The sequence below is a fragment of the Lissotriton helveticus genome, chromosome 2_1, assembly GCF_964261635.1.
Source record: "Lissotriton helveticus chromosome 2_1, aLisHel1.1, whole genome shotgun sequence".
In the NCBI taxonomy this organism is placed as follows: Eukaryota; Metazoa; Chordata; class Amphibia; order Caudata; family Salamandridae; genus Lissotriton; species Lissotriton helveticus.
Window position 1 is genome coordinate 573,039,765 of NC_136059.1, and position 26,765 is coordinate 573,066,529.

The window sequence follows — 26,765 nt, forward strand, 5'->3', positions numbered from 1 at the left end:
TACACAACGTGTTTTAGCTCAACAGCCTTGCTCACGTGTAACCCGACACAAACAAATCCGGCATTAAGTAAAGGGAGATGCATGGTCATAGTTCATCAACATAGACGTGGGACTGAAAATTGCGACAAACCATGCAACAAAAAATCCATGGCAGACATATTGGAATGGTAAGTATCATCAACAGTGTTGAAGGAATTAGTGGCCGATTTGGACAATTATACCCTAAGATCACAGCGAGAATGATACAACGTTATGCATTCGAAATGTTATTTGTGTAAAATACAGACAAATAATTAACAAATAAACAATTTAACGAAAGTTATGGTTCCTGAATAACTAGCCTGTTCGACATAGCTAAACCTCATGCGATACAGCACCATATTGGTAATGACATAAGGGGTCGTTGTGTGGAAATACAAAACAGCAACTGCTGACTAGAACACGGCAGACCTCACGAATGAAAATGAAAATTACGACCATTGATCGTTAGGGTAAAACCAATATGCATAGAATAAGGAATCATTGACAAGTGTCATATTCGAATTGTCCTGGAAAAGTACATTCCATTCATCGCGCAACTAAAAGGGGTAAAGGGATGAAGTCCAAGGTCCACAATCTATCATCGCTAGATGAAATCAGAGAATTATTGACAAGTGTCATAATCTAATAGTCCCAAAAATAGTGATTTCAGTCATCAAACCTTACAAGCCGGTGTATCAAAATTGTGACTTAGTGAAGAACAATGATACCCAGAGTGCAAAGGATAGGTACGCCCGTGAAAGTGAATCCAGGTGATGGGCCCCTCCTTTCCTCCTTCAAAGTCTGGTGTGAAGAGTTCCATTAACGTTGGAGCAGGCCAAAGTAAGGAGACTGATCATCATGGACGGTCATCGATTTAGCACACAGAGGCGGTTGAGCGCCGCCGATGGTCATTGTTGTTGCTTTGCATTTGTGGCTGTCGCGGGCTGTCATTGTTGTAGCTTGAGCTGCAGGCCTTGCGTTGCCAGGCATCGCAGGCGGTTACTGTTGACATGAAGAACAGGTCTCACCAGAGTTTCGCGTTAGCATTCATTGCGGACGAAAAAGTCTTGGGGCGAATGGGTCCATTCGCGGGGAGCCCAAACTACAGGATTTTTCTTTGGGAGGAGTACAGACTAGGCATAGTACATGCCAAAAATATGACAATTCCCTGAAAAACAATGTAGGATTATTCCGAGATGGATGAACCTAACAAGCTGAAAATTAAGTTGCTAACACTCTTCCAGTGGAAGGAATGCCATACTTACTAGAGTGCACAAAGTTTGAAGTCCAAGAAAGGCGCATGCCAAAGAAGTAAAATCCTTCATCCTATCAAGTAATGATCTGCTAGATTTTGCTTTGCAAAAACTCAAATGGACGACAATCATGCAAGAAGATTCTGCTACTATGTTGAGGACGCTTGCTCAGAAGTATGGCTAACTAATCTAGGAGTCAGAATGCATGTGCTAAACACAGCATTCTACAGTTGTAGTGTCTAAGCTTCACTGAGCATCATGCTTCTGGAAGGTCACTACAAATTGCGTTCACACGATTGCTGAGTGTAAAAACAGGTGATGTACCATGGTCAGACATACCTATAATACAGAAAATATGTAGCACATTGTTCTGCCACCATATTGCTTTTTTGTGCCACACAGGAACCGTAGCTGCCAATCTCTGGTGATCCTAAAATGGGTTCAGGAATCTCATATCTTCACTGGTGAAAGGTACATGAAGCGTGTTTACAAGGAAGTTATAGATTTGTGGTGCCTGGCCTAGTCTGAAGGTGAGGTGAGTCTCCCATCGCTGTTCTGTCTGATTTTTTTTTTTTTGTTTGAATATTTTTTATTGATATTTCAACATATAGGAACAATACAGAGCTATATCAGAGGGAGGGCAAAGTTGAGGTTATTTGTTCGGTGTACAGTGATTAACAGGTACAGTGATAGCATTACACATTGCAATTTTCTCGTTCTTTGGCCGTCTGTGCTGAAAAGAAGAAAAACAGTACACGGTACAAACAGCTGTTCCCCACGGTGTTCCCCACTGGAATGCGTTATCTGTGCCTGCAGAGCCACTAACCATCAGCCCGAATAGAGACGGTGTTGGTCGATTCAATCAGTGGTGCATGTCATGTGATTGTGGCTCATTGTGCGCAGCGGCTGTGAATCCAGTGGGATAGTATGGGGGCAAGGCGTCATTATGGGCTGTTATGGGCATGGCACTGTCCACTCCGTGCATGAATCTCTCGTGAAGTGCACGTGGGAAGAGGGAGAGTGAAGATTCCAGCAGATATGGTTCTATAGCACTGGGAGGCAGGTCAAGGTCGTGGGACTCAGCTTGCAATGCAGCTATTCAGCTCACCGCCAGTCACTGTGGGTCACCGTCACTGTCAGTCCTGCCGTGTGAGCTCCGTAGAGAGAGTATGGAGTTGGAAAAAGAAGAGGGGGAGCGGGGGGGGAGGGGGTGTGGCGGTGGCGGTCAGCAGGCTCGGTAGCGTGGTGTAGCTATCGTGGTGGGAGTGTTGCGATAATGATAGGTTTTAGGGGAGTCGTCAGGTGCGCCTGTCGCTGCTTATCTGGCCCCGGGAGAGTGTTGGGACTTCTGCAGTTGATGTGGGACGCAGGTCAGTCGTGGATTATGGCGCCTCGCCTGTTAAAGTGTGGTGTCGTGTGCAAGCACAGCAGTCTCCCCGTCCAGTGGCACATGTGTGTCTTGGCCAGGGGCATCATGTTCACGGTCAACTTCGGCCGTTCCCTCAGTTGCATCCTCATCCCTCCGGGGGGAAGTGTCAGGTGTGTGATCTCCCAGTAGTTGGCATTCTCTATGGAAGGCGCTGAGCATGTCGTCCCATAGAGTCGCAATTGGGAATTGCCGCAAACCTGCTGTCTCCTCGTTGCGGAGGGTGATGCTCTCTGCTTTGGCCCAGTTATCTAGGGAGGCTCGCCAGTGTTGCGCTGTGGGTGGGGTTGTACGCTTCCAGTGTTTAGTAAGCAGCCGTTTAGCCGTGAGGAGGCCTAGGTCCCAGAAACGGGAGTGGACTTTATTATGATTGGTCCTTCTGTAGAGGCCCAGCAGGCACGCCTCCCATGTGTGCAGTATCGGCATTGCCGTGCAGCGCTCGAGAATCAGCAGTGCCGCCTGCCAATACGTTTGTATCTGAGGGCAGAGCCACAACATGTGTAGCAGGTCCGCACTATTGAGCGCACATCTCGGGCAGCTAGCCGCGGCACCCGGGAAATACTGGTTGATTTTGTCAGGCGAGAGGTATGCTCTGTGTAGTATATAAAATTTAATCAGTTTAAAGCGTGCATTGCGGGGGATGTTTTTGGGGCCTGCTAACACCATTGCCCATTCCTTGTCCGTCCACAGCCTTCCTCTGTCGGCCGCCCATTTGTCGCGCAGAGGTTGTAGAGTATGCTGTGTGTGAGACAACAATGCTTGCGTCAGCCAATGTATCACGTGTGATCCGTTCCCCATGACGTGTAGGTGTTGTATCAGTTGATGCGTGGGGAGTTCCTCAGTGATGTTCCCCCATTGTCGCGTGTATGCCGCCACTATAGAGGCGTGCTGCAAGAAGTGTCCCGCCGGGACGCCCGTGTCGTTGACTAGTGTCTCGAAGGGGATCAGGGTTCCGTCGGCATATAAGTCTGCCATGGTGTCTACTCCCGAGCGTGTCCAGTGCTCCAGTGCGGCCTCCGTGATTACGGATGCAGCCCTAGGGGTGCCTAGGAGCGGAAGCGCCGGGGCATACGGTTTGACATCTCTAGTAAGCCGTAAGCTTCTCGTGAAGCATTTCACAGCCACAGTGACATGGAGTTGCGGTGGAGTCTTCGTGCGCGCCAGTGGGTGGAATATCGAGTGTATGTGTAGGAGGGACAGTATGTCTGTGGCTGTAGCCGTGTCCTCTAGTCGCCTGCCTGTGAGCTAGGCTGACACCCATTGCAGCTGTGCCGCTAGGTAGTAAAGCTCTAGGTGTGGCACAGCGAGGCCGCCTGCCTCTACTGGTGTGTACAGTTTGGTCAGTGCCACCCTTGGCCTGCCGGTGTTCCAGATCAGCTCCCTGATCATTGTCTCCAGTTCTCTGAATGTGCGGGCCGGGACGTACACCGGGATGTTGGCGAAATAATATAGAAGTCTGGGCAGTACAATCATTTTCGTCAACGTCACTCTACTCGGTACATTGAGTGGGAGAATCTTCCAAAAGGTTATTTGCGACCTGATGGACGTGATGGCACGCGTCAGATTGCCATCTAGAATGTCCGGGGGCGTCCTGTATATGTATATCCCCAGATACTTGAATGTGGTATCGTGCCATGGTAGCAGTTCTCCACTGATGCTGATTCCGGGGTCCGGGACGTCGGGGGCTAATGAGTATGCCCCCGATTTAGCCCAGTTCACCCTGAGGCCCGACATGGTCTCAAAGGTTCGGAAGATGTCCGATAGCTCCGGTGGCAAGCTGGCGAGGTCTCTGAAATATAGGAGCAGGTCGTCAGCATATAGCGAAACTACGTGTACACCATCAGCCAGCGGTATGCCCCAGTTCGCACCCCTGCTGCGCAACATTTCAGCGAAAGGTTCCATTGCCAGTGAGAAAAGTAATGGGGACAGCGGACAACCTTGTCTGGTGCCTCGTCTGATCTTAATGGCGTTGGACAACAGCCTGCCCGTGCGGACCCGTACTTCGGGGCTCCTATACAGCAGACCGACCAGATCGACGTAGCCGTCTCCCAGGTCGAACTTGCGTAACACTGCCAATAGATAGGGCCACTCGACCGAGTCGAACGCTTTTTCAAGATCTAGGATTAAGCACCCCGATCTCGGCCATCCTTTCACCGCGTATTCTTGTATCCGGAACAGTCTTCTGATGTTGTGGGAGGTGTTTCTAGCAGGCACGAAGCCGTTCTGGTCGCTATGCACCAGGGAGGGCACCAGCGGCGCCAGTCGTCTAGCCAGGGCCGACGCTAGGATCTTGTCATCCGTGTTAAGGAGCGCTAGGGGTCTATACGATCCAAGGAGTGCTGCATCACGGCCTGGCTTGAGAAGAGACACGAGTGTCGCCTCATTCATCGACTGGGGTAAGGCCATGTCGTCCAGTGCCGCCGAGTACACCCTGAGGAGCTCTGGTATCAGTATATCAGAGCATGCTTTATAATATTCTGCCGGTATCCCATCTGGTCCGGGAGCTTTGCCATTCGAGAGTGCAAAGATGGCATCGCGTAGCTCATCCGCCCCAATGGCGACCCAAGGTCGTCCTGCTGGTCTGCCGTGAGGGCGGGTAGCGTAACCTCGTTGAGGTAAGCGGCTATGTCCGGGTGTGGGGTCCGCAGTTGTGACCTGTATAGCGCCTGGTAATGTGTTGTGAAGGCTTCGTGGATCTTTGCCTGGGTGTACACTGTGGGGCCGGCAGGCGGCCGCATCGCCGTCACAGGTGACGTTCGCTCCTCACGCTGTATCAGCCAGGCCAACAGCTTGCCGGGCTTATCGCCAGTGTGATGAGTACGAGCTGAATGTGCCGCGTAATTAACAAGTTTTCGTTTATTTATTAGTCTGTCATGTTCCGCTCGCGCTTCTAACAGTTTGGTGTCTGTGCCGTCAGCCGCTTCCTGTTCTGCTTGTATTAGGTCTGTCTCAAGGCGCCTCAGGTCCGTCTCTAGCTGACGTCGTGAGCAAGCTTGCGTGCCTAGGCATTGCCCCCTGAGGACCACCTTGAATGCGTCCCATTCAATCTGTGGGGTTGATGCCGTGCCGGTGTTGTCCTCAAAATACTGTGTAGTTTGCGCGCTTATGGTGTGTCTAAAGTGTCCATCTAGTAGCAGGTCGGGTTGTAGCCGCTAAGTAGGTATTGGGGGCTGGGGGTGTTCCCATGCCAGATTTAGGATGTGGGGGTTATGGTCAGAGTGCGTGCGGCCCATATAGCAGGTGTCCGTGACAGGTACCTGGTCACCAGTGAGGTCCTACCACATATCTAGACGCACGTGAAGAGCGTGCACCCCAGAATAGTACGAGTAGGCCCTGGTGTGTGGGTTGCGGCTGCGCCACGCATCCTGCAAGTCCCATTGTGTGGACCACGCCTGAAGAATGCTCGCTGTGGTCTGTGCCTGTGAGTTGGGTGGTGGGGGATGGGATCGGTCCAGGGCCAAGTCCAATGTGCCATTGTAGTCCCCACCCAGCACCCACGGGATACCGTGCCAAGGAGCCAGCGTGGTAGACAACTGAGCGAGGAAAGCCGCTAGGCCCGTGTTGGGCCCGTATACCGAGGCCAGCACCAGCGGAGTTCCATCCAACCTGCCCTGGACCACGACATATCTCCCCCCGGGGTCCACATGTGTATCTAGCGTTGTCCATGGAGTGCCCGGCCTGACCCACACCAGTGTCCCCTTAGCATAAGATGAGTAGCGTGTGGCATATAGTTGCCCCCGCCATCTACGGCGTAGAGTGCAGGTTTCTGAGTCGCTGAGGTGTGTTTCTTGTAGGAGAGCAATTTGAATGTGGTGGCGTTTGAGATATGAGTAGATCTGGTAGCGTCGTGATGGTGTATGCATACCCCTGTGGAAAAGTAAATTTTGCCATGTTCTGTGTCCCTACGTGTCCTCCATCTTATGTTATGTGTGCATGATTAATATGCATATGTATTCCCCATGTTTGATTAAAGACGCAATTACAGTTGTGTCCATCTCTAGTATGCCAGTTTCCAGTTCTCGTGAAAGCTACGAGTATTAGGCCTATGTAAAGTTACGTTGCCACGTTTCTCAGTGTGCACGTTATTTCATTGTAAAGTCCCCGTTTTCTAGGCCTCAAATGGGCCCGGACACCAGATTCAGCTTCTGTCTCCTGAACCCTCGCTGAGGAGCGATACAGCCCCCACCTGTATCCTCGACCCTTCACTTACTTCCTGCCTCGCAGTGCCCGGCTCAGCCTGGCTCTACCTCTGAGTCTGCCAAGAGTATGTTATGATTCTAGTTATCAGTCCAGCCCTCCTTCTCTGCATTCCTAAGCTACTGAATCGCATCAATAGTTTCCGTCATCGTCTAGCCTTTACGTCTCCATGTAAGAGAAATACTGTATTTATGGTCATTTAATATTCTTCAACGCACTACATGTAGAATAATGCATGCTCCAGTCTTAGAGTCTGTTAGCCTTTCCCCTCCTGACTTTTAGTTTATATCAACATGTTCCCTAAACATCAGATACTAGATATTGTTTAGGCACATGTCGCCCTGACTCTCCAGACTTCAGTCTCTGCTCCTAGCACAGAGTTCATAGCCCCCAGCTTCTCCTAGTAACACGTCATTGTCAGTTTGCGCGCACCATTAGGTTAGAGGTCCCGGCTCCTTAGGTAGCCCCCTCCATGTTTCCGCCCCATTTATGACATACTCTGTTACGTTTACATCACATGTCTATGTATACGCCTCCTGTTACACCTACTTTCACCCTTATCTTTCGCGACTGCTATTGACCACACCCACTGCTCCGCCTATTGTATTCACTGTAATGCAACTGTTTTAGTATATATGCTTGTGTACTGTTATTAAAGTTAGCGCGCTCATCCCAGATCCAGCCCCGGCAGCTGCCGGGCCCTGTCATCCTATTCCTGTGCAGGTTGTCCTGTTCCTGTCCTTTATGCTGTATTAAACCTGCAAACTCCTACTACCTCGAATCTTGACTCTTATTTATTGAGCTATCTGTTATTCATTTATCCATTCAAAAATAGAGGTATTATTTATTTATTTACCACATAATGGCGCCCGAACAGGCACTTGCCCTTTCCCCACGCGCCGGTGAAGCCACGCCGGCCCCCTGACCCTCTGCAGCCGTGACGGAACCATACCGTGCACCGGCAGATATTTCTGCTTCAAGTATCCCTCAGGCCCACGGAGGAGACGGAGGTGGCGGTCCAGCATCCAGACGAGGCGGTGGAGGAACGCGGCGAGTCCCGACCAGAGCCCAAGCCGAGAGTCCAAGGTCCGAGGTATCCGGAGGCCCACCCGTAACAGAAGTCCGAAGTTCGTCCGTCCGGCGTCGAAGCAGTCCAGTCCAGTCCGAGGCCTTCCCTTCTTGCTGCCCGGTGAGTACCATTGCTGGGGTAGTATCTAGACAGGGTCAATCTAATTGACTCTGGTCCGTGGGTTGGTGGTACACAGACCCACAACGAAGTGTCCACTTTGGTGGATGCGGGTCCTAACGTGTCTCTTTATGAGACCGGTAAGTTTCGTACTGTTTTAGCAGTACATCTAGTTTCTGTTCTAGTCAGTTCTGTTTCTCGAGAAAATTCATGTATTCTGTTTTCAGTATTCCAGGTAGTATTCTGTTCGAACTGTTATTTTAAATGTTTTTCATGTATTGTAATGTCGTGGTATGAATGTGGAGTAATTATCGTGTTCATTGTGTATTGTAATTGCGTATTGTGTCTAGGTTACAGTTCAGTCATGCCCTTATTTTCTAAACTACGTCAGTTAAAAACCAGAAAAGGTCTGCTAGAAGCAGCAGTTCCTGTCCCGCCTAGGGACAGTCCAGGTCATTTTATGTATCAGAAGCATGGCATAAGTGCCATATTATATCTAGATTTATGGGTAGAGTATACCAAACAGTTAGAAGAAAAGTATAGATGGCCCGTATCGGGTACATGGGATGCCGAGTGCATCATGAGAGTAAAAGAAGCATTATGGAAAAAGAAAGCCAGACAGTCACAGAAAGATGCCATCGAGTTATGGCGTAAAGAATCTCATAGAAGAACCGAAAAAGAAATCAGAAAGTCAGAATTAAGTAGAGAATCTTTAGAACGAGCCCAAGAAAGGGAATTAATCGAGATAGGTGAACGAGTCAAAACCGAACAATCAGACAGACAGAGGAATGCCCTTATTAAGGGTATGTATCCTCTTCTTGCCGAGGGCTTGCCAAAAGCGACCCCGGAGGCATCCAGTAATTTTCCGCCACCATTAGTTCCGATCAAGCTACGTCACAAACCGACCGCAGCTGATATTTTTATTTCGTCCTATTTGGACGACACAGGCCCAGAATATGCAAATCCTGTTCCGCCAGCTCCTGTAAATAATGTAAATCCTGCTCCTCCAGTCACCGGAGTACCCGCTACGGTACCCCCGGTCCAGCCAACATTACAATTTCCCACCGCACCGGTACGACGAGTATCAGTCGATGATTCTAGTTTAGGGGCCGCAGGAGGAGGTCCTCCTGGTACCCCGCCACCACACCAACGTAGAACGTTGGCCGAGTTACATGAATGTGCGTTACAGCGTACGCCCAAATATAAGTCCGTTGCAGATATCCGACGAGCTCTCACTGAATGCCGCTATGATCCAGTTGCAGGTGATGATAGTACAGTTATATATTCCATCCGTGTAAGACGGGTGACCGGGTATTTGGACACCCTACCGGATATGAAAGGAGATCTAGACAGAATATATCGTTTCATCCGTACAGGGGATGATCCAGAAAGTATTGGCGAAGCTATGTCTCAAAGGAAAGCTGAGATCCAGCTCATGATATTAAAGTTTCTGATTAATTGTCTAATAAGAGAACAAGATTCCCCGACTAAAGATCCGGCCGAAATGAGAATCCTGACAAGGTGGAGTGATAATATAGCCGAGGGTAAACACAGGACACTCAGTAGTATAGAGAGTATGTACAAGAAAATCCGTAAAGAAATAATAAGGTTACACGAGAAACGCAAAGAAGCACTAGTAAACGAGAAAGAAAATGACTCTTCTACTGAAGAGGTAGACGACGAGAATCCCACTAGAATAGCGTATGTAGGTAGAACTAGACTTTCCGACCGACATTCATGTCTAGATTACAAGAAAACTGTTCCTCATCCAGCACCAGAGCAAGGTTCTCTAGAGCAAGTATTTCAAGCTACCGATCACATTCTGAAATCACGAATCGGTTACAGTGAGTTAAGTACTATGCATGAACAAGAACTAGCCCGATCAGCAGTCCGATGGATTACTGATTCTACCACTTTTCCAGACGAAATAGTGGCACAAATGTTTCTGAAACTGCCTCCAGCCGAGCAACGACTGGTGGGTATGTATATGGTCCAGCACCTCATTACTCTGTATGAGGGTCAACATTCTGATCCAGGTCCGTTACACGATGTCCTGAACGAGTTACTCCAGTATAGATGGAAAGGTCTAGGTACCGATTTAATTAGTGTTATTCTAGAACAGCGCCACAAATATAGAACGTTTTTGAACCCGCATTTTGTTCATGTCTCACCCCCAGAAAGTAAACCCTTTTACATAGATAGACAGAATCCGTTACGAGAAGTACACCCAGTCAGGACAGCAGATGGTGAAATGCAACGAGTGTTTGTTTACATCCCGATTACAAAGATGGAACTCTTAGAGATGAAGAAATGAATTCCCTGTCATGACAAAGATCCAGCAGGGTTCCACCGAGAATTAAAAGACATGCTCCGTATGGGAGAATACACATATCCAGATATTATTAAAATGTTAAAAGTCCTGTTGCCCGCAGGGGTATATGAAAAACTCAAGGAAAAAGAATGGGAGGTGGGAGAGAAAAAGATCGATTGGGCAGTTCTAGAAGCTGAAGATAAGATACGAGTACCAGGTACCGGTCTAGGAGAGAAATGTAAAGAATTACCAGAACTGTTGATACAAGTTTTGCCAAGATTATTAGCCACTAAAAAGGAAGACTGGGATGCAATCTCAGCCTGTAAACAGAAACAAGACGAAGACACTAGTGATTTTTATTCTAGATTCGAGAAATGCTTTAGTATTAACAGTGGCCTCAAGACAAGTAGCGAGTCATACCCTCATCTTTTTGTTACTAAATTAGTCAAGAATTCAAGTCCACAAGTTAAGAACCGAGTTTTGAAAGTCGAAAGTACCTGGCAAGCTAATACCCCGTCCCAAATGTTACAGATGCTTCAATATCACCAGAATAGAATCAGAGAAGAGCAAGATCATGAAAGAAAACGTATGAAAGATACGAAAATGAAAGTACTAGTTGCACAATCTGTTCCTCAAGACAGTCAGAAGAGGGGTACGAATCAAGCCAGTCATCCTGCAGTTCCCGTTAAAGGGACCTGCAATTATTGTAAACAGCCAGGTCACTATATAAACGAGTGTGCAGTTCTGAAACATAATATAGCTACTGGTAAAACTAAAGAAAGACCACGTCCGCCTAGACAAGAACAAGTTTCACAGACTTCTCAGCCACAGAATGTACAACAGACAGTTCCAGCACCGCAGCCTATTGCTGCAACACAGCATGTTACACAGCAGATGTACCAGTATGCACAGTCAGAGTATCCAGAGTATCAGCCATATTCATGAAACAGCCTAGAGAGGGAGGTAGGCTTGCCTCTCATCGAGATACCTGTAGATCAAGAGGGTCCCTATGTTCATAGTCAAGTACTAGGGAAAGACAGAAAGTTTTTGATTGATACAGGGGCAAGTAGGACGACCATCAGTCACGCCGAAGTTCCAGGGGCTCCGCTCTCAGGCTCTAGAAATGTTTCCCTTGGTTTTTCAGGAAAGCCTATTGTAAACGAGATATCTAAGCCAGTTACTCTAGAAGTAGGTCCATTGTCCCGCACTACTGATCTGTTACTTACAAAGTCATGTCCAGAAAATCTGTTAGGCATTAAGACACTGAAAGAATTAGGTGCAGTTATTTGCTGCTCCCCAGAGGGAATACGATTGTTCTTACGTGACTTCAAGGGTCACTATGTATTACGAGATTTTGATCCGAGATTGTCTAATGTTCCGCAGCATCTATGGGCACAAGGTCCAACTGATGTTGGCTTCATGCAAATCACACCCCATCGTGTGACTCTCAAACCAGGTGTAGTGTTACCACGAATCAGACAGTACAGATTGCCACCTGAGGCTGTAGCAGCCTTATCCAAAATTATTGACGAGCTCATCGCTCAAGGAGTAGTTGTAGAAACTGACTCCAATGTATGTAATTCTCCGATCATTCCAGTCATGAAACGTACTGATCCAAATGCACCCCCAGTATATCGATTAGTGATTGACCTTCGAGAACTTAATAAATGTATTATTCCCCAGTACCCAGTTGTCCCAGATATCTCTTCCCTATTGACAGCCATTGATTCTGAAGCCTCATTTTTTACAGTCATAGACCTCAAGAACGCATTTTTCAGTGTCCCCATTCATCCAGACAGCCAGTTTCTTTTCGGATTTTGTTTAAATGGAAGGAGCTATATGTTCACACGAGCTCCTCAAGGTTTCACAGAAAGTCCTAGTATTTACAGTCAAGCACTTAAGAGACAACTAGACAATATTCACATGCCAACTGACACTGCCCTGCTCCAGTATGTCGATGATCTACTGATCACAGCCCGTTCTGAACGTGCTTGCGAGAGAGCATCCCTTACAGTCTTGTATTTCCTTGCCGAGATGGGGCACAAGGTGTCCCCTTCGAAGCTTCAATTCTGTGTCCAGCAAGTGATCTATTTAGGCCACTTACTGTCCAAGAGGGGTAGGCAGTTGACACCTGACCGTATCCAGTTAATAGCGAGTCTTCCTCAGCCCAAGACCCAGAAGGAGGTACGTGCTTTTATCGGCCTTACTTCTTATTGCAGACAATGGATTCCTCAGTATGCATTTCTAGCCAAGCTACTGATACAGTTAACGACACAGGAGGCAGCCGTATCGACTGTCCTCCCTTGGACATCTGAACATACACTTAGTTTCAATGAGTTAAAGAAAGCCTTATGCCAAGCTCCAGTTCTCGCTACACCGAACTACAGTAAGCCTTTTACACTTTTCGTCACTGAACGTGACGGTACAGCATTATCTGTTCTTACACAAGATCAAGCAGGACAATACAAGCCCTGTGCTTATTTTTCGAGCACACTAGATCCTGTAGCCCAGGCGCTGCCTGCGTGCCTCAAGTCAGTTGCAGCCACAGCACTAGCTATCAGACAGAGTGATTCCATAGTGTTAGGGCATTCCTTGACAGTACAAGTTCCACACTCTGTGGAAGTTCTTTTAAACCGAACACAGACTCAGCACTTGACAATTGCACGTTTGACAGGTTATGAATTGACACTGTTCCAGCCACACATAGAAATCAGACGCTGCAACGTTTTAAATCCTGCTACACTGTTACCATCAGTTACTTCAAATCCTGCCACACACGACTGTGTGGAAGTAGTTAACATTATGACAAAGCCAAGACAAGATCTGACAGACATTCCATTACCAGATCCCGACCTGACACTTTATGTGGATGGTTCATGTATGAGAACAAGTACAGGAGAATTAGTAGCCGCGTATGCAGTGACTACAGACACTGAAGTTATAGAAACACACCGTATTGACACCCTGTCTGCTCAAGCAGCAGAGCTAGTTGCTCTGACTCAAGCCTGCATACACGCTAAAAACCTGAAAGTTAATGTTTACACAGATTCACGTTACGCATTTGGAGTCGTACACGACTTTGGAGTGCTCTGGCAGGAGAGAGGTTTCATGACTTCTCATGGAACCAAGATTCAGCATGGTCTCCTTATTCAAGCTCTGTTAGATGCCATACACTTACCGACATCTATTGCTATTATGAAATGCAAAGCACATACGAAAGTTACTGACATTATTTCTCAAGGTAATGATCTAGCAGATCGCACAGCCAAGCTTACAGCTCAGACACCAGACATTCCAGTTAATAAGACACAGACACATACTTCAGATCTGACTACCTGTATGACAGTTAAGGACCCTACTCAAGATGTCATAGATATCCAGTTACATGCTACTCCCGATGAAATCAAGAAATGGTCCGAACAAGGAGGGGTCCAGACAGATCAAGGATGGTTGACAAAGGGAAAAGCCACATGGTTTCTCCCCGACTCTATGGTTCAAGTCATTATCAATACCGCACATAGTCCAGCACATTTAGGAGAAAAAGCTATGTTAGATAGTATCCAGAACATTTGGTTCAACAAGCATTTACGAGCTGCAGCCAAGCAGAAAGTCCGTACCTGTATGATATGTTGCCAGTTTAACCCAGGTAAAAGTGTCCCGGTGGAACAAGGTGGATTCCAGCCCCCTGACCACCCTTTTGAAGTCCTCCAGATGGATTATATTCAGATGGAGCGATGTCGAGGTTTCAAGTATGTCCTTGTAGTTGTTTGCGCTTTGTCCAGGTGGACAGAAGCATATCCAGTCCCAGATTACACAGCCACGACCACTGCCAAGCAGTTGGTTCGTGAATTCTTCCCCCGTTATGGACTCCCTAGGGTCGTATATTCTGATAACGGCCAGCCATTCTCATCCGAGCTTATGAAACATATTTCCCTGTTGTTAGGGTACCAGTGGAAGTTTCATTGTGTACGCCATCCTGAAGCAGCCGGTCTCGTAGAGAGACATAATCAGACCCTGAAAATCCGCATTGCAAAAGTATGTAAAGAGAAAGGTGTGGACTGGCTAGTAGCTCTGCCAGTTGCTTTGTTTTATATGCGCATGGTCGCACATTCCAGATCAGGTCTGTCCCCGTATGAGGTCGTATTCGGCCGCCCCCCTAATATGTGGGGTACACCTAGACCTCGAAGTATTACCGATGTTTCAAGTAATATGCTGACAGATTACCTAGCTTCCTTGATGTCTGCCCTCAACTCTTGTCGTTCACAGGTTGCTGCCGCATTTCCAGACAATACCGAGGTGGCACCGCATGAAATCGTTCCCAGATGCATGGTTCTTGTGAGGAACTTTGATCGTTCAAGTCCGCTGGAGCCTCGCTGGAAAGAACCCAAACAGGTCCTCCTGGCCACCCGTACTGCCGTCAAGCTGGAAGGCAGGAAGGGCTGGGTCCATTTGTCACATGTGAAAAGATTTTTTGGATTGAAGTCTGTTACCAAGAACATTTCCGAGGATTTGAAAGACTGCCAAAGTACTATTCTTAAGGACTGTCCCGCAAAAGACTATGATACGAATCCCTCCCTGTTAGAGAAAACTCCGCAGCAGGAGTATAAGAAGAAATTAAGGTCTAGTAAAATAAGTCAGCCAGTTTGATTGTCTAAGTCCTCCCCTAGGTGAAACGGTTAGACCGGTTTCTGACATGTATATAATAGACCCCCATAGTGAGAGAGTTAGTGAGAACTCTAAAAGTTGCACTATTATTTTATGTTTTCTGCTATATTTTAGCCTCATGTTTACCTGCACAGGTTATGCATTTTATTTGTATTTTCCAGTTTCTCATGTAAATAAGTCTGCTATTGCTACAGTAGAGCACACGTTTAGTGATCTGCCTCCTCATGAACTCTCTTATCGTCTTGCTATGCGTAATAATTCTTTTATCCGCATGTTACATTATTCACACCAGACCAGCAATGCCACTAATTGTTGGGTGTGTGGTCGACTCCCCCCTTTCCAGACACCGAAGGGAGTTCTGCCACTCTTTCCTTATCCATTTTCACATAATGGTCGTGTGGAGCATGGTCCACGTTAACGTCATCCTCAACAGATATGTCTTTTCTTAATAGTACATGTTTCCCAGGCAAGCAAGGTCTTCCCCACAGAACAGGGTTAGATCTAGAAAATGAAGTTTATAATTTGGGTAATTATTCTTCGAATTTCATGGTCCTGAATGTTCAGTCTGATTCTACTCCCAACTTACCTGCTATGTCAGTATTACCAGTCAAAGGTGAATTATGTGTCCGAAATAATGGTTCCGTACATGTAGGCCATAGTGATTGTACGACTATTGTCAAGTATAGTGACAGTAGGAAATCTATTTTCAAAACTTCACGTCATTCTTATTTTGTTTGTGGTCAGACCGCATATGTTCGTCTGCCCCTCGATTGGGAGGGAACCTGTTACATTGCCTTCCTACTGCCACCAGTTTTTCTAGCCCCACCTGACTATCATAGGAATTCCCACCTAGTACATACTAGACACAAGAGAGATCTCCCGATTGTCAATTATACTGAAACTGCTCTAGAACAATACATAGATATCAATAAAGGTGTCTTCCCCTACTTAGGTACTGTCGTGAATAGTAAACTGATACGTAGATTAACCAGAACCCTTGAAGCAGTAGTGATTGAGACTACTTCTGCTCTAAATAACTTAACCGAAGAACAATCCTTTATGAGAATTGTCGTGCTCCAGAATCGTCTCGTCCTTGACGTCATACTGGCCGATAGGGGCGGGGCCTGTAGAGTCATCGGATCTAGTTGCTGCATTTTCATTCCTAATAACGCGCCGTCTGTTTATTCAGCTATAACCAGACTCCATAAAATTGCCCATATGTTACACCAAAATCCAGGCACCTGGACATGGTCCGGTTGGTTCTGGAATATAATTTCCGTCTGGGGATGGAAAGTATTGTCTTTTCTAGGTATTGCAGTAGCGATCATATTCAGTTGCTGCCTCTGTTTACAATGTGGCCCCGCGATTTGCGGCATTTGTGCTACCTCTTGTATTCCTAGTCTCAAGTCCTGTTCTAAATCCCGTTCCAAGAAAATTCGAGACGAACAAATGATACTGTATGAAATGATAGATGGTATCATGAATATTGATGTTTCCTGATGGAAACGTAGTGACAAGGAGGGAATGTGGAAAAGTAAATTTTGCCATGTTCTGTGTCCCTACGTGTCCTCCATCTTATGTTATGTGTGCATGATTAATATGCATATGTATTCCCCATGTTTGATTAAAGACGCAATTACAGTTGTGTCCATCTCTAGTATGCCAGTTTCCAGTTCTCGTGAAAGCTACGAGTATTAGGCCTATGTAAAGTTACGTTGCCACGTTTCTCAGTGTGCACGTTATTTCATTGTAAAGTCCCCGTTTTCTAGGCCTCAAATGGGCCCGGACACCAGATTCAGCTTCTGTCTCCTGAACCCTCGCTGAGGAGCGATACAGCCCCCACCTGTATCCTCGACCCTTCACTTACTTCCTGCCTCGCAGTGCCCGGCTCAGCCTGGCTCTACCTCTGAGTCTGCCAAGAGTATGTTATGATTCTAGTTATCAGTCCAGCCCTCCTTCTCTGCATTCCTAAGCTACTGAATCGCATCAATAGTTTCCGTCATCGTCTAGCCTTTACGTCTCCATGTAAGAGAAATACTGTATTTATGGTCATTTAATATTCTTCAACGCACTACATGTAGAATAATGCATGCTCCAGTCTTAGAGTCTGTTAGCCTTTCCCCTCCTGACTTTTAGTTTATATCAACATGTTCCCTAAACATCAGATACTAGATATTGTTTAGGCACATGTCGCCCTGACTCTCCAGACTTCAGTCTCTGCTCCTAGCACAGAGTTCATAGCCCCCAGCTTCTCCTAGTAACACGTCATTGTCAGTTTGCGCGCACCATTAGGTTAGAGGTCCCGGCTCCTTAGGTAGCCCCCTCCATGTTTCCGCCCCATTTATGACATACTCTGTTACGTTTACATCACATGTCTATGTATACGCCTCCTGTTACACCTACTTTCACCCTTATCTTTCGCGACTGCTATTGACCACACCCACTGCTCCGCCTATTGTATTCACTGTAATGCAACTGTTTTAGTATATATGCTTGTGTACTGTTATTAAAGTTAGCGCGCTCATCCCAGATCCAGCCCCGGCAGCTGCCGGGCCCTGTCATCCTATTCCTGTGCAGGTTGTCCTGTTCCTGTCCTTTATGCTGTATTAAACCTGCAAACTCCTACTACCTCGAATCTTGACTCTTATTTATTGAGCTATCTGTTATTCATTTATCCATTCAAAAATAGAGGTATTATTTATTTATTTACCACACCCCTGACATTCCACGTGCATATCTTAATGTCTGACATTGCGGATTCTTAACGGTCCCCGTCCTCCCGCTCTCCCACCCCCACTCCCCGGGCCCCAAGTTTTCATCAAGCAATAGTTCCCAACACTACACACCGATAGCACTTCTATGACCGCACACCATATTAACAGTGGGGGAGGGGAAGGGAAAAACATGACTAATAAGACAATAAGCCATTGAACATGATGAGCGTGTAGAATACCAAAAGGTCGGGTGCAAAACGTGCTCCCGTCCATACTCTCGAGGAGAGCAACAAAGACCAATTCGGGGGGGGGGGGGGGGGGAGGGGTCAGGCGTGCATAGTGCACTGTAACTGTGGTTTCAAGTCGACAAAGTTATTGTATGGAGGCCCCCCCTCTTCCCGGGAGGTATGTGCCTTTTGAAACCGACCTTGCATACAGTGGTCACCACACACACATGCATCAAGTCATTGTACTTTACGTGTCCCAATGGGGTGGCTGCCAGGGGTGCCTCCTCCAGGAGTGCGTGTCGATCAACTGTAGGCATCTGGGATGTGTCCGAGGCCCGTGGCCACTGGGGAGGCCTCGGGTGTGCGCCCACTCCACGGAACATGTGTGGCGTCAGGGTCGTCCTCTGCCGCCGGGAGTGTCCCCCGTTTACACGGGGTCGGGTCTCTGTCTAACCCCGTCTCTACGTCCGCCGAGGTGTGCCAGTGTTCGTGCTCTCGAGAAAGCAGGTCTCATGGTGTGATCAGCTTATGTAGTCCGCTGTCTGGGGCGTGACCTCCGGTCTCTCCTCCGATGTTTGGGAGTTCGGTATGCCATAGATGGCTTCGTCGTCGCTGGTAGGGTCCCGTTGGCTGCCACCCGCCGTCCCGCTCTGTGCAGGGGAATGACTGAGCTCCATCACCAGATGGAGGGCATCCTGTTTCTCCTGTTGTTTGGCATCTTCGGGGGGGGGGGGCGTCCTCGTCGCTCCTCGCACATCGGGCTGTGATTTTCGGCGAGGCCTGCGTCTTCTCTGTGCGCCGCCAGGCTGCCGCCTAGGCATGGGACCCGAGGCAGTCCTGGGGTCCGTGTCAGCGCCGCTGTCTAGCCATGCCTCCACTTCAGTTGGGTCAGTGAAGAAGTGGGTTCGCTCTCCCGCTATCACTCTCAATTTTGCAGGAAACAGCAGAGAGTATTGCAGGCCCTGCTGTCTCAGGCGCTTTTCCACTGCCAGGAAGTCATGCCGTTGCCTCTGTACCTGCACCGTGTAGTCCAGGAAGAACATTACTGACGCATTCTCGATCCGGATCTCCTGGAGTTTGCGCGTTTCGCGCAGGTTGGAGTCCCTGTCTCTATAGTTCAGTATGCGGAGCAGCATGGGCCTCGGGTTGGAGCCTGATGAAAGTGATTTAGTGGGGACACGGTGTGCGCGTTCCACCACAAAATGTGGCGAGAGCGATCCCTCCGGCAGCAGGCTCCTCAACCATTGTTCCATGTGTTCCTCAGGGGTCCTTCCTTCCCATTTCTCCGGGACTCCGACCAGCCGCACTTTGTTCCTTCGTGCCCTGCCTTCCGCATCTTCAGCTCTATCTTCCAGAAACTCCACCCTGTTCAATAGGTCCTGGATGTGTTTGTTCGATTGGCTGGTCTGGGGCCGGAGTTCTTTCACATCACTTTCCAGGGACGCGGTACGATCCGCCAATTTTTTATGATCCGCTCTCAAGTGTGTCAAGTCTATGACCACGCTGTCTATTTTGGTGGCTAGCGAGGTGCGGGTAAGCTGGATGGATTCCTCCAGCCTCTCCATGGCTGCCAGCATGGTGTCCAGTTTCGCCGCTGTTTGATCTGGGTCGGTGCTCTTCCCAGGTTTATCCATCTTGCCCTTTGAGTTTGCGCCGCCGGTTCCGGTTCCGGTTCTGGGTCCGTTAGACATCTGTGCCGGGGCTCAGACACGGTCTCGGTGGCGAGGCCCGACGCCAATGGGTGGGTCAGAGCGCGGGTCTGCAGCTCGGCGGATGATCTGGTGTGCCCCGTGATGTTCGTGTCCAGCAGGCGGGCAGCCGCTCGGCCCCTCAGCGCGGCGTCCACGAGCTGCAGTGTCCGGCGCCTGTCAGGGTTCCTCCGTCCCGTGCGCGGGCAGTACAGTGTCCGAGTTCTCCCCCTAGGGGAGTCGTGGGAATGCCAACTGTCCTCTCAGTTCTCCGCCCGTTTCTTGGTATGTAACAGGCGATGGTGTGGCGCCACTAGCTGCCCGTCTGTACTCCAGTCGCGGCCGAGTACCTCCCTGTCGTGGGTGTTGATGTTCCCTCGCCTTGCTCTGGCGGTAGGCGTGCGCTCCGTCTCCCGGGGCGGCTGCCAACTCCCGCACCCAGGTCCCTTCCCCGGTCCCGGACACCTCTGTCGGCTGTGTGGCTTGCTCACGCTGTTGTGTGGTGGGCTGCCCGCCTGTCGTCGGGCGTGGCGGGTCGTCTCTGTGCCCCGGTTCCCTAGGCAGCGTCTCGTGACCGCTCCTCGTCTTTGGCAATGCAGACGGTGGGGTCGGCAATTTGCGTGAGCCTGTGTTCAGTGGTGGTCAGTGGGAGGCCCTGTGGCCCGTGTCCGTACCCGTTGGTGTGTTCCTTGTATTCGTTTTTCCCCCACTCTTTTATGTTCTGTTTTGCGGGCTCCGCTGGCAGGCCGCGTTTCCGGGCCTGTCAGGCCTGGTGAAGCCCCGGGGTTTCCCACGCGCACGCCGGGTGTGGAGGCGGCATGCGCGGCCGCAGCCCTGCAGAGCCTTCGGCGCAGGTCCGGTGCGCCGCCAACTCTCGCGCCTAGGTCCCCGTCCCTGGTCCCGGACACCTCTGTCCCTCAGGCTGCCGCTTCTCACCTCCGGTGGTTGTGTGGTCTGCTCGTGCTGTTGTGTGGCGGGCTGCTCGCCTGTCGTCGGACCAGCGGGTCCTTTGTGCGCCCCGGGCCGCCGTGTCCCAGTGTCCCAGTCAGCGCCTCGTGGCCGCTCCTCGTCTTTGGCAGTGTAGGCGCCGGGGTCGGCAGTACGTGGGAGCCTGTATCTTGCGGCGGCCAGCGGAAGGCCCTGTGGTCCGTAACTGTACTCGTCGGTGCTTTTCACGGGCTCCGCCGGTAGGCCACGTTTCCGGGCCTGGTGAAGCCCCGGGCTTGCCTACGCGCGCGCCTGGTGTGGAGTCGGCGTGCGCGGCCACAGCTCTGCAGAATCCTCGGTGTGGGTCCGGTGTGCCGATTGCTCCCAAAGTCGGTGTGGTTCTCGGGAGAGGGTCCCCACTGCAGCGCCGGTGGTTTTCGGCCAGCTGCGGGCATCAGTACCCAGGATAATTGCGCCGGGAAGGGGAGCTCGGCACGGAGCTCTACCCGAAGGCGTCCATGTCGGTCGCGCGCGTAACCACGCCCCCCCCTCTAGCAGTGTCCTTCTATCCTGGATAAAGGCCATTAAGGGGGAAAGGTGGGGTACATCTTCCTTCAATAAAAGATGGATGTTCCATAATCCATTAACTGAAGGAGGCTGCTCAGCTTTCACTCAAGAGTGCACTGTAGCCGCTTATTGGTTTAGGAGTACCATTAATCTTCCTCTGTTGTAACCTATGCTACGTTCCTGTAACTGTTAGTGGGTCTTCCATGGCAATTTTGGCAGTTACGAAGCATTAAAACCCTTGAAGGCATAGCATCTTATTGCAACAGAATGACTCCATTCAATGCAAGGGCATAGACGCAGCATAACTAAAAAGCACACCAAAATAGGGGATTGTTATGGATACAGACATACAGAAGAGACAGATGTGCTTATGCTCCGAAAACAGTATGTACTACTAGTACTAGCTACCTTTGGAAAACTGACTAGCATGGTTAGCCAGGAAACTAAAATCAGCTTTGTGAAAAGAAACAAAAAGGTTCAAAGTAGCTCCACACTGCTGTAGTCTGTGACAAGAATGGGGCAATGTTTGGGTGATGGGAGCTCAACCATCTCTGAAACAAGCCTCCTTGTCAGCAGCCCCATGGAACTATATCAGAGTGGTGAAGCAGCCAGACCAGCACTGAGGACTAGCACTAACAATATCTTTAGAACCGGACTGTCAATGGTATAGGCTTGAGGTAGGAGAAGGTGGAAACTGGGTAGCTAAATAGAAAGCCTATAAATAGTCAGGGACCGATACATATTGTGCACAAAGACATTCGGTCGTTGGAATAAAAGAAATGTCTAAGGGGCAGATGGTGCTTGAGGCATGTGCCAATCTTAGATTGGGATTTGCAACACTTTATTGTGTGAAGTATGACCCAGTAAATGCTCTGTAACCAGAACGTCACATAAACCTGACTTGCTGACCATCATAATACAACTAGTTTGAAGCATTACCTTTTAAAAATAAGGTTTGAATTTAAAATCTTGGTAGTGTCACAGTTCAGCATACATATTACTAATGAAAAACCCCAGACCCGGACCAGCTCAGAACCTCAATTTCTTGTGGAATTCGCACACCTGGTTACAAAATCCTGCAAACAAGCCAGGAACATTAGTTCTTGGAGACCATGACTATAAAATGCAAATGTATTCACGCAATTCGATAGAAACACACCAGTGAAGTTGGATGGCTCAACTCCGTAGATCTGCTGCCAGTCCTGACCATACTTGATGCGGTTTAGGTACCAGGGAGCAGAAAGAAGAGCATGATATCCAGCACCTGTTACCGCTGCCATTTCTTCTTGATAATTCTTTTCCTTCCAAACTTCAATTATGGTATCTAACTTCAACTAAGAAATTGAAATATACATCTAGATTATACACAAAATCAACACAGCATACAAAAGTATTGAATGAAATCATAAAGGGGGCCACCGATCAGAGATTACATGTCACATTATTAATGCACAGCCAAATATTTTTTAATTAGTTGTAGCACAATAGTATCTATCGATTCATTAGCTGCTGCATTTGAATGAGAAAATTGTGATTAGACAAGGATGAGCCAGGCAGGGTTAAACTACTAAAAAGCATAGCAGCCAAAAATGAACGTAAATTAGGTAAAGCAGAAAAATAGGAGACTATAATGGGACTGGTAAGCGAGGAGGCTAATTGTGACCCAGTTCAAAATATTTTTGTCTGAAACTCAATGTTATTTTAGAGTAATTGGAAGATTGTTTATTTCAGATTTCCACAAATCTGGACAAACTATATTCAAGACAGCAAACTGACCTCCATTGTGGTGACATTAAGTTGTCACCATTTGCAGGTGGTTTTTCTTTCACACAAGTATTGTGTGCATGCCCGTTTACAGAGACTCGCATTTAAGTCTCTTGACCCAAGTTAATGTTGACACCAAATATCGGGTGGATGGTCTCCAAGTAGAACTATGTATGAATCGCTATGGATACATGAAAATGGCAAACGACAAAGCATAGGTGGATTACAGAAATGTTCATGAACATTTATGGCATTATTGATAATAAAAAAAAGACTAGCTAATTAATACACGGAAATATAGTGGATATTTTTACTTGATCAATCTTGGTCCTACTGTGGAATCTCATGATAAAAAAATGACATGCTGTAAAGTAATAAAATGCTTGGGCCCAGTAGGTCTGTGTTCACATATGCAACAAAACAAAAAAACCTGTATTAATGAATAATGTTTGTGCAGCTTACATACATCGGTGTACCTAATGAAGCTGAATCGGCAGAAGGATCTCAAACCTAGATCGTGAATACCAATGGAGACCACCCTCTCTGGGGACAAGCAATCCACTCGGTCGCCCCCCCCCCTCTCTTTTGGTAATAAAGAATAGGGTACCCTACAAGGATAGAAGTGCTGACAGGATAGACTGCATGGCATGGCTACTCCGCCATTATGCTGCAGAAGGAACAGTACCCAGAATGCCGTAAAATACGGAGTTCAGACCTATTAAGCAACTGTATGATTTGCGGTGGGAAACAAAACTGGAATACAAATCTGTAAACCCAATGTACACTGAAAACGTATTGCAATAACCAGAGGTGGTTATATGTACGAAATGAAAAGGCAAAATCCACAAGCGTCGATACAGCCATTATGATTAGGTTCTGTATAGTGCATGCGCCCAGTAACAAAAATACATGTGCAGACAGAGCAATCAATCTACAGACCTCCATTCACACAGACCAGCATTTATACAGGCACCCGTGCACACTGATACTCATGCACACAGACAAGCATATATAGGCAACAATGCACATTGACATACAAGCATCCATGCACACAAAAGTAAAATCTGCAGTTATCCTTTAACACAGACCACCACAGATACGATCATATGTACACGGACAAATAACTATTCTGGTTACCAATGCAACCAGAGCAACGTATAGAGCGCACTCTCTGTGGGGAGGAGCATTATGTCTGCTTTTTCTTTAACGATTCTGTCAAGAAAATCATATTTGAGCTAGAGAGAAGAGTGGAGTGTCATTACTTATTCAGACTTTTTTCTCCATGCAGAAATCATTTCTGAGTAAGGCAACTTAGTCTCTGTGAACATCCTATCTTTGACCTCTTTAATCACTTGTAAAAAAAAAAAAATATATAGTGTACTCTGTATGGAGGTTACATTCAAGGCCTCTTTGGTGAAATCATACCTAAATAGTGGTACAATTCAACACCCACATCTATAAAACACTAACATGCCACATTTAGGTTTGCAAGATAAGTCCAGCTCTAAACACTGTGCAACCAGTCTTGGTTTTCCTTTTACAAATCATTGTGGTTATGAATGTAGTTTCAAGTACAGCAAACACAGTCTCAATTGTTAGAATACAACGACATATTACAAAATAAAAAAAGATTATGACCAAAAACACCCTGCTTAGCACCAACACTGACCATCTTGGCACCCTTACAAGCACTGCATTCTCTACTGCAGCTCACTGGGTTTCACTTTGCACCAAAACACCTATTCAGTGTCAAAAAAACTGATTTGTTCTGCATTTTTTTTTTAAATCAAAGTTGTTGGGATCTAAAAGTCCTCTGAATGGTTAAAGATGTGTGACCCTGCCCTGAGTGTCAAACTGTACTGTTGTCTGGATCCCTAATGGTGATTTATGTGTGATAGGTTAACACGTATACTGTGTGTGCGCTATGACAAAGGCCTGTCTCACATATTGCGGCCTTGTTGGACTGAAGGGGTGCCCGGAGCGCTTCCCTCAGTGGTGGAAGGTTAGGGCCAGTACCAAGAGCTAAGCAGCACGAAAGCCGTGGTGGTAGCAAACTGTGTACTGATCACCAGTAATGTATGGGTCCTTTTTACCCTGTCACGGGAGTGAGGCCTATAAGCTCACTCACCTTTCGTTTTGATGCACATATCGCTGTGACTGACATACTGGTGTGAACTCTGGTCACTGCCATGAATTGTGTTGTGGGTCAGTCAGCTTTGGAGTCATGCCTGCTGTGACATATATCCTTTCAAGGAGACAGAAGAAAAGAGAAGTGAACACTTCTAAAGAAGCGAACACTTCTAAAGAAGCAGAACCCCTAAATAAAACTTAAGACCCAGACCCTAAATCTAATTTTGGTGCCTGGAAATGGACTATGAGAATGGGAGGTTGGGAACCCAAACTTTGTCATCTGCCAAGTAGCCACGTGCTATGTGAGAACAGGAAGCCCTCCAAGACTTCTGCCTGTGATCAAGTCTGAGGTCCAAGGCCTGCTAGTCTCCCTGCTGTGTGAGGGGGTATCATCCAGGGAAATTCAAGATCACTTTCCCTGGAACACTAGCGCCTGCCTGCTTGCCAAGACCAATGTGCCCTGTGATGAAGAGGAGAGCATTGGAGGGAGTGCGGTACAACAGGGAGCCCAACCAAGAGGACTCCCCGAGTGAGGTGTGAGGAGAACGGCTGCATATTAATCGGGTATGCCCATGTGCAGGAACAGTCCAATGACCCCCCTGTGCCAGGAGAGGGCCACCATAATAGAAGCTGTTTGAAGAGTGCCGTGTGGAATGTGCCAGGCCCACGCCGCAGCACCCGCATCTGCCAGAAGGTGGCCACCATTTTAACTTATTTGGGCCTGGAGCGTGAAATTGGCGAATTTGTATGCGAGGAGGTGCCGCTGTAGTGCGGGTGATCGTCCCAGAAGAGTCTGCACCCGATTGCAAGTAACACTGCAACTCCAAATGCCAGGAGGGGCTGCCAGTACCACTCCGGCCAGGTGAACGGGTAGTGGCCCAGATGAGAAGATTACTGCAATGACCAGCGCTTCAATCCTGCCAACTGTACTGGACTGATTCCCCGAGGATCGCAAGAATTCCGCAGAAGACATCACACCCTTGCTGGAGCTCCAGATGGGAGCCAGAGAATCCCCCCACACCCTGTTAGGAGGAACAGTGATTTACATTGTGTTGGCCGAGAGGGAGCAGCTACGATCGCTGGATGAGCTAGCAGCGCTGCTCAGAGAAGTGAGCCGGTGCCTGCTGGGTCTTGCTGTATGAACTGCGCATGGCCTTTCTTTGCCAAATAGGATCTGGACTCCGGAGCACCGACAGAGGGCACTTGCACTGCTGAACACTTCCATACCACTGGAGCAGGTCAGACTGGAACTGGGCCTTTGGGGACATGGGGGACTTTCTGCTAAAGTTGCTGCAGCACCATGGACAATTAACTAACTAAGTAGTCAAAGGGAACCTTTTGAGTACGGCCTACTAGTATACATTACCTTAGTGCGGCCACCAGTAAATGTGGAATAACCCCAAACATGTTACGATGTAAAGGGGGTGATTGGGAATTGTCCGACAACTACTAAAGCCCCAGCCACAAGGGGAGGAGGTTATTGCATGGTGGTATTGGTATTCCTTTGCATGCGTAAAGTTAGAAATAAAATACTTATTTTACTTATAAAAGCAAGTATTTGGCTAGACCTTAATTAATTTTTCATATTGTGTGCATTTTGAGTTAGGAGTCATGTTAACTTATCTGTGTCCACACCTCTATCCTCCCCCTCCCACAGAGTGAGACTTTGACTGCTCATCCACAGCTACC

At 48.1% G+C, this 26,765-nt stretch overlaps 1 protein-coding gene across 3 annotated transcripts in view; it reads right to left on the reverse strand.

Annotated features, from left to right (window-relative positions):
- Positions 1-26,765, reverse strand: part of HEXB (hexosaminidase subunit beta) — a 353,508-nt gene that overhangs the window by 70,185 nt on the left and 256,558 nt on the right. The window contains exon 11 of one of the 3 annotated variants that reach the window (XM_078675258.1): positions 22,342-22,516. The exons of the other annotated variants lie outside the window; for them this stretch is intronic. Within the exon in view, the coding sequence (XP_078531384.1) occupies positions 22,342-22,516 (175 nt within the window). The remainder of the gene's footprint in view (positions 1-22,341; positions 22,517-26,765) is intronic. 3 annotated transcript variants of the gene reach the window in all.